We start from the raw sequence: 15,281 nt of genomic DNA on the forward strand, positions 1-15,281 counted from the left end.
TATTATAACACTTTATTGTACTGATAATCAGCCTCAGCTTATAATTATAGTAGAAGACTTCGCATCATTTTTACAAAAAATATCACCCATTAAATCGGTCATTTATCAAAATGTTTTTCTTATATTCTTCTCGGCCAGCGATTATGGCCTAAACCCTCATAGAAGGCCTGTGTCCCAGCAGTGGGAGTATCATTTCCCATTTAATCTCGTTAAAAAGACATCCAAAGATACGCATTGCAAAATAACCTTTTCATCCCTAATTTAGAGCTTTATTTAAGCTTAGTTTATAAAATATTATTGTCGGATATTTCTGGGGTCATTCGTAAGAGGATAATATGATTTTTGAAAGTTTTAAAAACGAAACTCATCCACAAGTTGAAATAACAATGTTTAATCGATGAAACTGTGATCGATTTATAAACCTAATAAGAAATAAATAAATACATAAAATCTTGAAGAAATACCTAAATATTGAACATGTTTGTTTGATTTGGTACTTAATATAGAAATATAGAAATAATTGGTACTTAATATAGTACTAAATCGAGCTCTACTAGTCGAATCGGTACTCTATACAGAGTGTCTGTTGGCAGTGACAATATACACTACTGTTTCACTTCACTTCAGCGTTTAATAATATCAATCAATATTCAATGGCTGCTTTAGGGATGGAAGCCGGAGACGTTTATCAATGTACGATTGTTATTTAGTCAAGTGGCGACTGTCACTGCTATAACCTTTCAATTTAAATACCATAAGCATAAATAATACTTATGGCATTTAGTTGGAAGTGTGAAACGAAAAGTCATCTATGAATTCCCCTTTTAAATTTTATAGACCTACTAAGTGATGCATCATTTTATTTTTTGTTATGATAATAATATGCTTTATTTTACAATCTAACATACATATTACATAAATACCTACATATTAATAATAAGCATAAAGCTTGTCACATACAGTTTTCCAAGCTACGCCGACGTTGTCTCCCTTTCTTTCTTTTCTAATCCCTTGGGAATTAGTTACCACAAATTCCTATCAAAAACAAAAAATAATCATGTCATTCGGTTAAAAAGCCGATTGTCGATTTATAAACACGGAAAAAAATTACGTAGGCAATTGAAAGCCTCCGTCGTTTAAATATGTTATAAAATCAAAGAATAGAATTCGTATTATACTATTTTTTATGAGGCTCATTTATAATTGGTAAGTATATAGGTACTAATATAAAGTGGATGTTATAGAAATAAAATAAAATTGATGTGTATATATTTATTAATTCCATTTTAAAACATTTCAAGCTATTAGTAAACCTATTTATAAACATGAAATGTTACAAAACAAATAAGACACATAATAATAACATATTAATTGATAACAATCAATGAGATACAATTTAGATTTTGCATGTAATAAGCTTGTAGCTAAAGAAAACTTGGTACAGAAAATACTTATTTTGCGTGTAATTTGGCACGATACAAACGTTATTTTTATACTGATAGAAAGGATTTCTTTAAAAACATCGAATCAAAACTCTTTAGTTTACTTTTGCTCTATACATAGTGAATTTAGTTTAAACATTAATCAGAACTAAGCTCTCGGACAACCTCGTTTTAATATTCATACAAATTGACAACCTAACAAAACCACATGTATAATTCTCATATTTAATGAAATAATCAATCATTAAAAAAAAATAATTAAATACATAATATTGTGTAAGCGCCTATAAATTTCCACATAACCAGTGTAACTTATTCTAGAATAATCTAAACAATAATTGGAATTTACCAAATTTCTTAACAAATCTAGAATATAACATAACACGACCATCGATGGTATTAAAAAAAAATGCACAAAAATGATTAATTTAAATATATAATGTATGTTACCTATAGGTAGTCAATTATATTAATTAATTAGGATTATTTTTTACACATATGACTCACTCAAAATAAGAATGCATTTTAGCATATTTGTGACATCAGGTGTATATTAATTATTACACAAATAAGACAACTTCATCAAGGCGCTTAACAGAAGCAATAATTACCCTGGTTATATAATTACTACAATCGATAATGAACATGACAAAAAAATGATATCTTTATCATTTGCGCTAATATCATAAGTATAATGTAACGATAAAACATAAAAAAATATTAAAAAGTCACCACTAGTGCAGTAGGTGCGAGCCTGAGCAACAAAAGGAAGGCACTTCCGTAGATAAAGTAGTAAGTTATGAGAATAATTAATGAATATGTTTGCTTGTAAATTCTATCTTACAATTGAGTGTACAAAACCATAAACACAACGTGAACGGTGAAACAATACATGATAAACCAGAAACGATCGTATAGACAAAAAAGACGTGAACATGAAAATATTTATATAAAAGCACCGAGAGTTGCTTCCAAAGCTACGCGATAAACTAGATATTTAAAACATTGAACACATTTTATTACACGACGTGCCTAAAACAATATAAGATATATTCATTTAGTTTCATTGTTTTTATTTCATAAATTAATTCTAAGTGCTTCATAAGTTTTGTGCTCGATAAATATAATACCGAAGTGGCAACACGCGTCGAGAGCGCTAACGTAGTTCGCCAACAAACATCAAGAAGCGCCAATTCTCACCATTAAATAAGTATATACCTATGATTAGTGTTACCTGACGCTATACAATGCTAATGCTGAAATATTTGATGTCTAAAAATAAGAATATATTAACGCATAGCTTTATACAACATTATCATTTATCAGGTTGCTGGCATGTTGAGAATTAAGTTTAATGACCTTTTCGACTATGCTATTTATTATCATTGACGGATTTCAAGAGCGAGTATGAATGCTTAGTTGAAAATCGATGTCCGTTACTTTTCTTATGTATTGATCATATAGTTACTAGGAGAGAAAATTACACTTTAAAAAAATCTAATCAGAATGTTTAATTATTACGCATTTTGTAGGTAACTTTTCATTTATCACAGATAATTAATTCATAACATAAACGGGCACTTGACAAAATACCAATGTTAAATAAACAAATATCGACATATATATAAAAGAAAGTCGTGTAAGATACAATATTTTGATGTCAAAAACGGTTGCTGATTTGATAAATACACCTCTCACGGAGCCGGGACGAGCAACTTGTATATAAAATACCAAAAACGAAATAGACTAAGCGCTCTTAAAAAGTTTTACATAATAAGTAAACTGTTCATTAGATTAATATAAAACTTACGTTTATATATTATATAGGTATGGCTTTTTATATTACAAAGTAAATAGGTAAACAATTGAACCGTCAAAAATACTAAATAGTTCATAAAAATTTGGAAATTAATTTTCGTTGTGATAGAAACACGCAGAATCCAATTCGTAATATCTTCGATCGAACAATAGGGATTTTATAAGAAAATTATAAATTACTTTACGTTGGTAATATGTATATATTATAAGTTTTTTTTTGGTTATTTTATTACAATGTTGGAATTTCTATTTATTGTGATTTGTATAATATCGCCAACCAGATTCATTTTTTGCCCAATTTTATCCAAATTATATACGTCTCAAAGTACATAAATTTCATAAATATTTAAGATTTAAACATAGTAAAAATTTAACTTATCGTTGGACATAAAATATTCCTATACAAGAACGCCTAATATACGTATGTAAACATTGCAACGATCACCAATATGAGTCATAAAATATACTAAACAATAAATTTATTACAGCGGCTGCAGAGAATTATATGCAAATAATTACAAAAAAATAGTCTCAAATAAAATGCAATTTGGCACATTTATATTATTATAAGTATGAAGGACTACGAACATAAGTTAGGGTAGAAATATTACGGCTAGGGTTAAATCTATACCTAAAATACTATATATATACAGTGTAAATTATTGTAAAGAATACAAATAGGTAAAGGAAGTACACAACATCTCAAATTTTATGATAACAATAGTCAGGCAATTGGTATATAGGTTATTTGTAAGTTAGTGAATAATCAATTCATTTATTATTTTTTTCTACAACACCACTATTAGTATCATGCTGTGTTCTACGAATAAAACACTATTCATGACTTGTATCTAATGGCGCATCAAAATTCAGAGATGGAATTGAAATGGAAATCGATTTATTTCAAATAACGTTTTTTTTAGGCCTAAAGTTTTCTAATGTTACAAAAAATGTGCAGGTCGTATTGATTAGATAATATTACTCCCGATATGACTACAAGACGAAACTTACACACGATTGCTCGTATGATAAATTTCTTTTGCAATAATTAAAGGTATGAGCAAGAAAAAGGAAAAAAAGAAAATATTATGTAATGTACACTTGAAATACCTTTTATCTCTAATTGATCTTATTCTATTGATTAAACACCGATTAACAGCCACGTTATGATTTACGTTATTTTTATGGATTTTTTACTATGCTTTATTTTAAATTAGTGTATTACATCATATTCCAGTTATCTTGCCATGTCGTTTTTTGCTTATTTGCTGTGTGGAGTTGAAGCGGGGAGAGGAAAAGCGTCATCACTAGCAACGATGTGTGGGACCAAATCTCGATTGTAAAATGTCTTACATACGAAGGAAGTGCTGTGTGATGTAATAAATAGGTACATATTACACTAATTACCTACAATTTAGGTTAAACTGATATAATGGAACAATTACACGGTCACAGTATGTCAGTCTCATAAACTTTGTTAGTTGTTGCTACTGCGTCACAAGTTTTAATCTGAGCAGTTGGCATTTCAGATGAAATATCGCCTCTCTTTCTTTCAGTGTCTCCCGCTAGGTGCGTCATGCTACCGGATATGCTAGCTGGAGCTAGATTTAAATTCATTTTCGTCAAGAGATTAGATTCGCTACCCGTTTTTTTTAAGTCCGGTTGAGCGTTCATCGGAAGTGTGGGTCCGCTCCGTTGTATCATTTGCAAGCGAGCGTATTGTTCTTGGAGAGCTTTTTGTTTTTTGAGTAATTCTTGGTGACGCTGTTCGAGGAGAGCTTGGCGGGACGCAGCTTTAGCATCGTTGGGATCGGCGGGTTCATTGCAGGGAGGAGAGGAGGGCGAGGTGGGGGAGGCGAGCGGCGAGCGGGACGTGGTGCGGGGCGGCGGCGGCGGCGGCGCGCGGCGCGCGGCGATGGCTAGCAGCTCGGGGTGGCGCTCCGGCACGGGCGGCTTGGGTGGATGCTGGCCGCGCGCGCGCACCGGCGGCGACGCGTCCGTGTCGCTGCCGCTGGGGTACGAGTGGAGCCGCCGCAGAGGCCCCTCGCCGCGCGCGCTGCGCTCCGCGGGCTTGGCGAACGTTTGCAATTCGTCTAGTAGCGCATCGAGGGCGTTCTCTGGCCGCACGTCCGTCGTTCCCCGGGACGTACACACTCGCCCGGCGCCGGCTGCCTATGTACCATTCCGTGCTACTTTAGTTAAGCAATTATTAAATAAAAATATACACACATAAACATGGTTTCAACTCTCCACTTCATGCAGAAGCATCACACCAAAATACCGTACATCATTGGTCGGCCAGTCTTCTGACCATCGAATAACAAAGTGTTGTAGAGATGAAACCATGTGTCACTAACATTGAAACACTGATTGACAGAAACATTTAGAAACAACCATTCAATAATAGAAAAATCCATTAAGAACACTCAGTATTCACAATATGTATAGAGCTAAATGTCTTAATGGCCACCACAATCATTCAAAGAGAAAATAACATAGAAACAAAAGGCGATTGCCATTAGGGTCGTAGAAGAAGACTTTTGTTGACAAATATTTATAGGTGCCTGAGTGGAAAACTAAAAGTTTTATCCTACGACTAGTTAGAAAATTAAGAAAGTGTTCAGTCTAAGTTTGGGTAAGTAGACGACGGTGGTAATATCTGGATATATCAAGGGTGAGAAATAGCTCCGAAAATAAACATTTATTACACATTAGGTTTACTCGTGATATAAGGCATCTTTAGTGTTTTGTAAGTTTAGTAGAAAATACATGAAATATTTACAAAAGAAATTTCACTCTTAACAATTGTGACGATTTTGCCATTAGTCAAAATTTATTAGGTGTTAATGGTGAAGTAATCAAATTCCTACTACTATTTACAGAAGCTCAATCAGAGTGAAATCGAATATTATCTGAAATCAATAAGCTTTTGTGTCGCAAACTACTCAATTGTTTCATTAATTCAAATGCCTAATTACAAGTAATTTAAAAAATTAAGAAGCGTAAATACAAAGAAAAGTGTATATTACCTGGACTCCAGATGCGGGGTTAATTTTCATATCTCTTTTCATAGCTTTGAATTCGAGAACAGGCAGTTAGGATGGGGTTTTATCGTCGTAAATATTGTGGTATAATTAAGTGTAATGGGAAGCTATTTGTTTACTTTCGAAAACAATAATCTACACGTGTATTTAGTAAGTTTGGAGTTATAAGTATTCGGATTATAATAACTACACGGCGATACCACACGCTTGCGTGCAAGTTAGTGACATAAATTTCAGGTTTGTAAAAGTGGCCGGGTAAGGAAAAGGATAAGGGATTGAATTGAATTAGATTCCAAGGTAATTTGTGCTGCTTCTGGTTTTGAGAACGGGCTGCAACAAAAACAAAAACGCCAAGATGCACGATCTATAAACGAAGCAAAGTCTAAAAAAATCTCATGCAAAAGTATTAAGATAGAAGTAAAAAATTGTCAAAAAAGTTTATACAAATATATGTGTTTCCACTTCTACTACTGTTTCGTTTTAATATACTTAATTACAGGACATTATGTGTTCAGCGGTTGGTGACGGACGGTAAGTACAAACTTTGTTTAGTTCGAGATGACTATGGTTGTGTTCAGCAAAAAATCGATAAAATTATTTTATATTTAATCCAGTCCGACATTACCCAGTCAGATAATTAATTGATTGATTAATGCAGTGAGATACAGGAGTATCTAAAACGTTATATAGTTAGACTAAACGTATGCACACTATGATATATGAACGTGGTACAAATTCGAAGAACTTATGGAATATTTTCAGTCTGTAGCGATAAGTCAAAAAACGTATCCATTTTATTTTCATAATATTTTGCTTCACATTTCATATGAATTAGGTATTATTTTTTGCAATTAACAAAAAAAGAAAATATAGTACATAGATTAAAAATTATTGTCAAAGTCTATCTCGCTTCAGTTTGTATACCGGTAAACCTGTATACCGGTTTGACACGTACCATCATTAAGTATAATAAATATAACAAATACTATGGTATAATGGCGGCATGCAAACGTCATGCAATATCATGCTGATAAGAATGAAATGACTAAATATATATATCATGTATTATAAGCCTATTTTCAAATATTGATAAAGATAATATGAAAACATTATTGGACCATTTCAACTTTCAACCTAATTCTATAAGCTCATGAACTTACAAATATATTAAGTAGATATTATTTTGTATAAATATTATACAATCCGCAACGCAATGAACCAATGAAAATTTTATGTCATTGCTTATGATATTAACAGAAATTAAACATTTCCAGTATAACACTACATTAAGTTGTGAATTTCAATGAAGTGTTAACGCTTTAGCATATAACCGAGAGGTCCTGGGTTGGATTCCCGGTGAACTCACAAAAGAATATCTCGGTCTAGCAGAACACAAAAGGCTGGTCACTTACTGGTCCATTAAGAAAATCGATCAGTGAAACAGATGTATATCATCTGCCCTACACCCCACAACGGAGTCACGGAATTAACGTTTTTATATTTGCTATTATTTTACATAAGATATAATAGGCTGAAAGTTGTTCGGTATATTTGCGTGAAGCGTTTTGCATAAGCTGAATGTCATCTATAGCAGCATAAAGACGGCATGAACCTGGTCGGACACACGGTTGGAAGGTGGACCCATAAGGTTCGAACGCTAAAGTCGCATCGACAGTCGGGTTTACGCCGCTTTACGTCCATTGAGCTATTATATTGCGATACAAAGAGGTAAATGAATAATTTGAGAATGACTGTAAGCATGCGTACCGATTGATATTTTTCAATAGTGTCTGAACTGGAAAAAATATGTAAAATTCTATGAGTCATCACGTTATGTTATTTTAAAGCGAATTATCTTACAATATCGCTAAAGCATCATGTGCAACAACATGCCTACACAAAATAGCGAGTATGTGTCAATTCACATAAAAATAGATGATATAAAAACTTATAATAAGAAAAGTAAAAATACAGATGTGGTAAAGTATAGAAATAAATTATTAAAACGCAGTTCATGAATAATAAATATAATAATAATGGATATAAATTACGAAGAGCTTTATTACTCGTTAATAACTATAGCTTCTCTGAAGTATTGGCTCTGTCTCCACGCGAACTGACAGGATACGGAAAAAAGACGACGAAATTCATCATTAAATAATACCATAAACATATCACAAAACATCATTCTGAACATCATTGGGGTAAGTCGCACATGATCTCCAATAGTTGTCAAAAGATAGCACTTGTTGGAATTTTGAATCGTGGATTCGTTTCTGAATGCTCGACAAGCTCTAGATATAAAAGTAAGAGATAAATTGTATCGAATTTATTGTTTACCTCCAAAGCGATGATGGAATACACTTCTTGTCAAAGCAACATTATGAAATAAATAGTTGAAAACTTTGAAATATTTAACTTTTAGTTTTATAGCATTGAAATGCTTTATATTATAAACTTTGAAATATATTTTCGCACAACATTTCATATTTCAAGCAACTTGGTTATGCGAAACATGTTCAAAGATAATTGTGAAAATAAAACTCTAATTGTTAGTAAGAAATGAGCCTCATCGCAATGCTGGTGACCAATCTCAAGTAACACATAATCGAAATAATTTAAACGTGTTTAGTGAATAATAAAACAAAACCATACAATTTATCTCTAACAGAAAAAGTAAAGAGAGCAGAAATAATACAACTTGATTATGATATATCATTTAAAGGCCTCACTGACATTACAGTCTTTCGGCATAAATACCTTAAATAATTACTATCGTAAACTTATATTAATATTTGAACGAATCTGGACAGCGCTTCGTATCGGCGGCACGTCTAGATAAGTTCGTCGTCTAATTCAACGGTAAGGTGAATTTAAAATTGGCATTGTTTTCCTGAAGCGAGGACATAAGTACAACTTTTATGGGTGTGCATTTGGTTGCAGGGTGAGTGCAAAAGAATATCTGTATTCTGTTCTCCGTCTCCATCACACTCTGTATGTTTTCAAATTATGGAACCTAGAACACAACATTCACGAATACAATATTTTTAATTTGATCTAGCAAGACCCATTGTTTTGTATATATATAAAGTTGTAGCTTCTATAACTTCAGTTTCGCTGCTGTAATAACCAATTTTTATAAAACCTTTGATCTTTAATACGTTATAAATAGTATACGTTATGTTTCGGTTTGAAAAAGATACGTTATAATAGTACCGTTGCCATTATTAAAATATAATGTTAGATGCCATCCAAAATTAAGTGTTCAATTAGGTGTAGGTACTAAACGTGCAATAAACGAATAAAACGTTATAAAAACCTCGTGGATCGAATTATTACGTACATTCTACAAAACAGAGTGTGATGTTAAAAATTTGTTCAATAATTTAGATAAGTTTGCCAATTTCTTTCAAATCGTCACAGTATAATGACGAAATGGTTTCAATTTCGTGAGTGTACTTAAATTTTGGGGCCGAATCGGTAACATCCAGAATACACAGGAAGAATCACAACAATAAAAGTTTACATTCCTTAAGTTTTAATAAAACAATTAAAGGATATCTTAGATTTAGAGTAATCAAAATAATAATAAGCAGATATTCCTAAGGACTAAAGTATTAATCAAAATTTAAATGTAAAAAGGTTTAGTAGACAGTTATGGAATGCAATTAAGTTCTAAATTGAATTAAAAGTAAAAATAAAAGTTTCATGCATATCATCTGTAGAATGTAAATATTGAAGATATTAGGAATAACTTTAGGGAGGCGGACTATTAATTGCAATAAGCCACTAGGATAAATTTCTATAAGGAAGCAAAATAAATAAATACAAACTGAAAACATTCCGCAAAATATAGGAAGTGTCGGAAAAAAATGCAAATTTTAAACTTTTGGCAAACCTGCAATTGTTAAGCGAATCGTTAGTAATTATTAACATCTGCAATTAAATTATCATAAAAAAAACACAGATTACATTCTACAGAACTCCATCATTCATTGTAAATAACAATTGTCTAACAAATGACCACTGTCAAAATCTAAAAGGTTATCAAATTATTGTGCATTTTAAACAGATCAGGACTACTAAAGTTAGAACTTTTAAATGCACCGCCTACATAATATTACGAGATATTATATTACTGAAAAACTTTGACTATATCATTTTTGATACTAGGTTACTTCCGATAATTGTTACCTTATTGGATTGATTGACATGACAAGCATTTTCCGAGTGGTACTCCTCGGAAGAGGGACCAGCTGTGGCCGTGGAGCTCTGAGAGGACGAGGGCGAGACGCGGCCGTCGTTCAGTGGCAAGCGTTGTTCTTGCACGCAAGCCAATCTACATCCAATACAAATGTTAGCAAATCGTGTCCAGTCAACGTGGAAGCGACCTCAGAATAAAACAATACCTCTTCAGCGTTACTAGCGTCCCGGTTAACTTTTTGCAACGACGCAAAGCGAGCTCGAGGCGTTCGGGCTCCTCTTCCAGCATTTTCTCTTTGCGGACAACCTATAATGTTTAATAATTCGGTTTCAAATATTGCGTGCAAAAAGAAAAAAGAAAAAAAGGAATTCCAAACTCATAAAATTAACTGAAGAACGTAAATGTTCGCAATACCTTTTCCATTTCAGCAGCAAGTTTGACTTTCATGGTTTCCTGGAGCACGGGGAATTTCAGCTTCCAATCGGCAACAGTCTTGCTACTCTTGGACAAGACCATTGCAATGCGTTCGATGTCTGCCATGTTGACGCGAGTTTCCCTAGAAGGTGTTGCGATATGTATTTAAAAATTACATATATTATAATATATAAAAATAGTCATTACCCGTGTGAGGAGATGAAGCAAATAGCTTCTATAGTTTTAAAATATCATGATCACATTTTTTTAAAGTAAAAATGCATCTAAAATCTAATTTTTCATAGTTAAATGTAATTAATAAAGAAACTTTAACTAAAACTTTTCGGTTTCAGACGCAGATTAACTGTCAAAAGCTATATAAAACTAATTCTTTCAAATTCTCTTAAATTTAATTGAAGAGCCACGCAAAATCAAGTAATCGATTTCATATTTACAAATTACAAAACAAAACGTTCCCAACTTCCTGTTTCTGTCCAGCGCTATTCGACACTAGATGGCGTTGTACACATCAAATAGTCTGTTTTATACCGACTAAACGCCTTCTATAATATAATATAAATTAATACAGATTTATTATTCTATTTGTTATAGTCTCGATTTATTTAGCTATTTAAAGTATAGTTACGTACAATCTATTAGCAGCTTGGCCGCGAAGGCGCTCCACAGTTGCCTCCAGTTCATACAAGTCATTCTCCAGTAACAGCATGTCCTGACGATAAATTTCTTCCTCGCGAGTGAGTTGCTGAAATTTTTAGAATCAGAATTGCAACGACTTCCAAATAGCAACTAAATAATCCAGTTTCTTATTTCAAATAAAATATTTTCACGTTTATTTCAAATAAAATATTATTTCAAACAAAATAATATATTTTTTCTTTTTTCACACTCACCGACTCTGGATCTTCCTCACAGAATCTAGCGGCCAGAGTGCCGATCTTCACAATAGTATCCGCCATCATTTGCCTCATCTGCATTGCATGGGATAAGGTAGTACGGCGAAGATTACGAGTCTGTGAATTAAACGTCCCTTACAAATGATACTCTACTTTGATATCCATACACGTGATATTGCATTGGCTGTAATAATTCGCAAACCGCAAACAACTTTCGCTGGAGCTTATGTCGAAACACTTAATATCATACCTCAATCCTGAGATCGTGACTTTGCTTCTGTAGGAGATGCAGTTGATTGAAGAAATCAGGCGTTACTGTAACAGTATAGGTTTTTTGTGGGACGAGCGCGAGCGGCTGGCCCACGAGCCCGGCTGGCTTCGGCGGCGGGGCTGGCTTCAAGCGGTCTCTCTCTGGAAATAAAACAATTGAGAAAGCCATTAAAGTATACTTTACGATTATCTGCTCTAAATTAAGCATTCGGATCTGGCTTACTTCTGACAGTTGACATTTACAAAATCTAACATCGATGGATCATTAGCGATGAATCTTTTGATGAACAAAGCGTGCTGCTTGTTTCTTTTGATGTTATTTAAAACATTATCAAACATAATTTTAAAATATTACATATAAATGATTCAATTACACTTCCAGAAGTAAACAATGGAAACAATTGATTGGTATGCAGTTACCTTGTGATGACGTCCTCGGCAAAGTGGATGACTTGATTGCCGGTTTTGTTGGTTTTGTATCAGCTTGTTATGGCAAAGAAGTAAGCGGAAAGAAATCAAATACAAGAATTATGAATATGGTTATGATATAACTACGATAGAAGAGGGAATAAGATAGCAATTCTGTCCATGATAAATGGATACTATAAATATCCAAATGACGTTACATAGTATACAAAATTGGCGAATTAATTCTTGAAAATAATCAATTTCAAATAACGTATGATTTTAATATAATGTAGGTGTAGAATCGATGAATATAATATGCCAAAGTATCAAATGAACTGTGACGATAGGGTAGCGACATTCGTCCTCATGAGTGGTATAAACAATACAAACACATGTAATGTTTATACATAAATTGAATTTGTGAACTATAATTATTATGATTCATATCTATATCATATACCTGCAAAATTAACTAAACATCGAAAACACACAGACTTAAAGATTGGTGTATAAATTTATATTTACTTAAAATACTTATATATATATAATGACTATAAAATACGATCACTATAATTAGTATATGAGCTTAATAATTGAAGACAGATTGCATGCATACCTGAGTGTTGAGGCGAGTGTTGTTTGGGAGAGTTCATGTCTGGTGGGTCATCGCTAAACGATACCGATTTCTCAAAAGAGACTGACTTCTCTGAAATTATAAATGACATTCGTCAACGGAGAGGAAACTAGTTCAACACGTAATGCAGGTGAACTATACGAAAATCAAAGGAATTAAAACTCCGTGTCGCATAGAAAAATTTATTGTAGCTGGTTTATGTGAAAAATTGCCGAAAAATAGGGTGCGTGTTAATATCATTTTTAAAAGTATCGAATATTGAACTGTGAAATTTTCGAATTATGAGGTGTCACAATAAACCAATTCGGGTGAAGAGTTTGAAATAAAGTTTGATGTAATGACAAAATCTTGACGAAGTTGAAACGGGTTTCGTTCAATGGTGGTTAAACATGTCCTCCCTAAGGAGGTCGTACAAACAAAACGGGCATGCAAGAAATACTTCGACTCATTGCGTCTCATCAACATACCTACTGATATATCATACATCATTCATCAACAAAAAACCAAACAATAATAAAATAATTATAATTACTCTTTAACCATAATATTTTATGCATCATCCAAACTTAGGAACTACTCGTTATGTTATATGATGTTGCCTCATCCTGATACAAAGCCTGGCTACGTTAACTTTACCAAGATGCTCTGCTCATCTCTTAGAAAATTAGCAAGATGCTTCATGGTATCGTCCCTAACTACAATGAACCTAACCGTAACAATTACTCAGCAGAATAAATACAATGCACTTATTATGAGCCTCATTATAATTATTGTCCTACAGAATACTAAATCTTACGTTAACTCAGCATACAGCAACCGTTGCATAAATTACGACTTCCACAATTCATTAAAACAAACAAAAACGATTGTATTTGGGACGTCGTACAGCTCGGTTGAATGATAGTGTCGTGATGATGATAATTACAGACCCAATACAATTGTTTGATAAGATGAAAATAAGGAAATAAAATCACACGATTGAGCAAGCAAGCGATTGGCGTGATAATGTACGAATTGTGCGTAATGCATTGCGAATGTTGAGTTGAATTGAGTAGAATATTCCCGAAACATGGTGTTCTCGTGCGACGTCTTTAGTTGGAAGTGAAAGTTTCGCTTTCCCTCTCCACATGTCATGAGGTGCGGATAGTTAATTTAAATTGAATATGGTAGAGCCACCTTGCGGTTTGGTTTATATCGTTTCAAAATTTTCAAATAGTGTTGAAAATTTTGTAGTCACTCGTCACTAACATTAGCAATGCATCGGCAGAGTTTTGGCCCGCGATCAATTGGACTTACGAAATCTGTCCCTCCCCAATTTGGGAGGTCTCTCGCTGCTGGCAAAACGTGCGGCATCTGAGTGCAGGAAAACGCAAGCCATGTTAACGTGTCTTTCTTTTAGCCAATTATTATTACGATTTTAATTGTTATTTGCAATTTAATTTATCATTTACCAATAAAAATGAAACATAAAAGATCGGTCGTGTGAAAAAGCTTTATTAAAGTAATTAGCCTTATTAGATTAATTACATAATATTGCTAGAGTCAAACTTGTCAAAATATAGATCATATAACTTAATTCTCAAAGTACATTACATAACGCGCGAGTACACTTATTGGTTATTAGCAGCACACGTTTCAAATAAATGAAAGCAGGATACACGTTGCAATTATACGATTGGCAATGATAAATTAATTGTTTTTCGAATAATTTTATTTTTAAACGACACGTTTTAGTGTGGCTGTTAAAGTAAAACCACAGCTTTGTAAAATACCGAATCATACCTTGGGTTGTCACTCGGCTCGTAGACGGTTGTTGGAAGTCCTGCCGAGGAGCAACGGTTGGTGGAGCCGGCCCGCCGGGTACCTGAAGAGCTTTCTGGACAAGTCCAGTGAGGTTAGCGAGCTGCCGCTCCATTTTCTCGACGCGAAGACGCTGCATATCATCCACAGGAGGACCCAGCCTAAAATATTTTCATTAAGCAAACGTTCACCGAGAAAACAAATTAAGCCCTATAACATATTCGCCGATAGCATTTCTTCGCTTTGCCCTAGTATATTGTGGCCACAATAACGCCCAGCTTGTAACCGTTCACTTGATATTATATCAATTTCACAACTTTAGTCATAACGGAA

General features: G+C 33.4%; 1 protein-coding gene across 13 annotated transcripts in view; it reads right to left on the reverse strand.

Annotated features, from left to right (window-relative positions):
* Positions 1–1,280: 1,280 nt before the first annotated feature.
* The window catches only part of LOC119835496 (coiled-coil domain-containing protein AGAP005037), a 139,714-nt gene continuing 125,713 nt past the window's right edge, over positions 1,281–15,281 (reverse strand). For 7 of the 13 annotated variants that reach the window (XM_038360362.1, XM_038360367.1, XM_038360363.1 and 4 more), the window contains 11 exons: positions 14,931–15,109; positions 14,445–14,501; positions 13,131–13,220; positions 12,527–12,589; positions 12,087–12,247; positions 11,834–11,953; positions 11,573–11,685; positions 10,923–11,064; positions 10,714–10,814; positions 10,499–10,643; positions 4,710–5,432 (listed from right to left, as the gene is read on the reverse strand). In XM_038360362.1, the coding sequence (XP_038216290.1) occupies positions 4,710–5,432; positions 10,499–10,643; positions 10,714–10,814; positions 10,923–11,064; positions 11,573–11,685; positions 11,834–11,953; positions 12,087–12,247; positions 12,527–12,589; positions 13,131–13,220; positions 14,445–14,501; positions 14,931–15,109 (1,894 nt within the window). Of the gene's footprint in view, positions 5,433–6,289; positions 6,635–8,370; positions 8,421–10,498; positions 10,644–10,713; positions 10,815–10,922; positions 11,065–11,572; positions 11,686–11,833; positions 11,954–12,086; positions 12,248–12,526; positions 12,590–13,130; positions 13,221–14,444; positions 14,502–14,930; positions 15,110–15,281 lie in introns of all 13 variants that reach the window. The other 6 variants (XM_038360370.1, XR_005288054.1, XM_038360361.1 and 3 more) reach the window with 6 other exon arrangements.

This window comes from Zerene cesonia, chromosome Z, assembly GCF_012273895.1.
Source record: "Zerene cesonia ecotype Mississippi chromosome Z, Zerene_cesonia_1.1, whole genome shotgun sequence".
Taxonomy (NCBI): Eukaryota; Metazoa; Arthropoda; class Insecta; order Lepidoptera; family Pieridae; genus Zerene; species Zerene cesonia.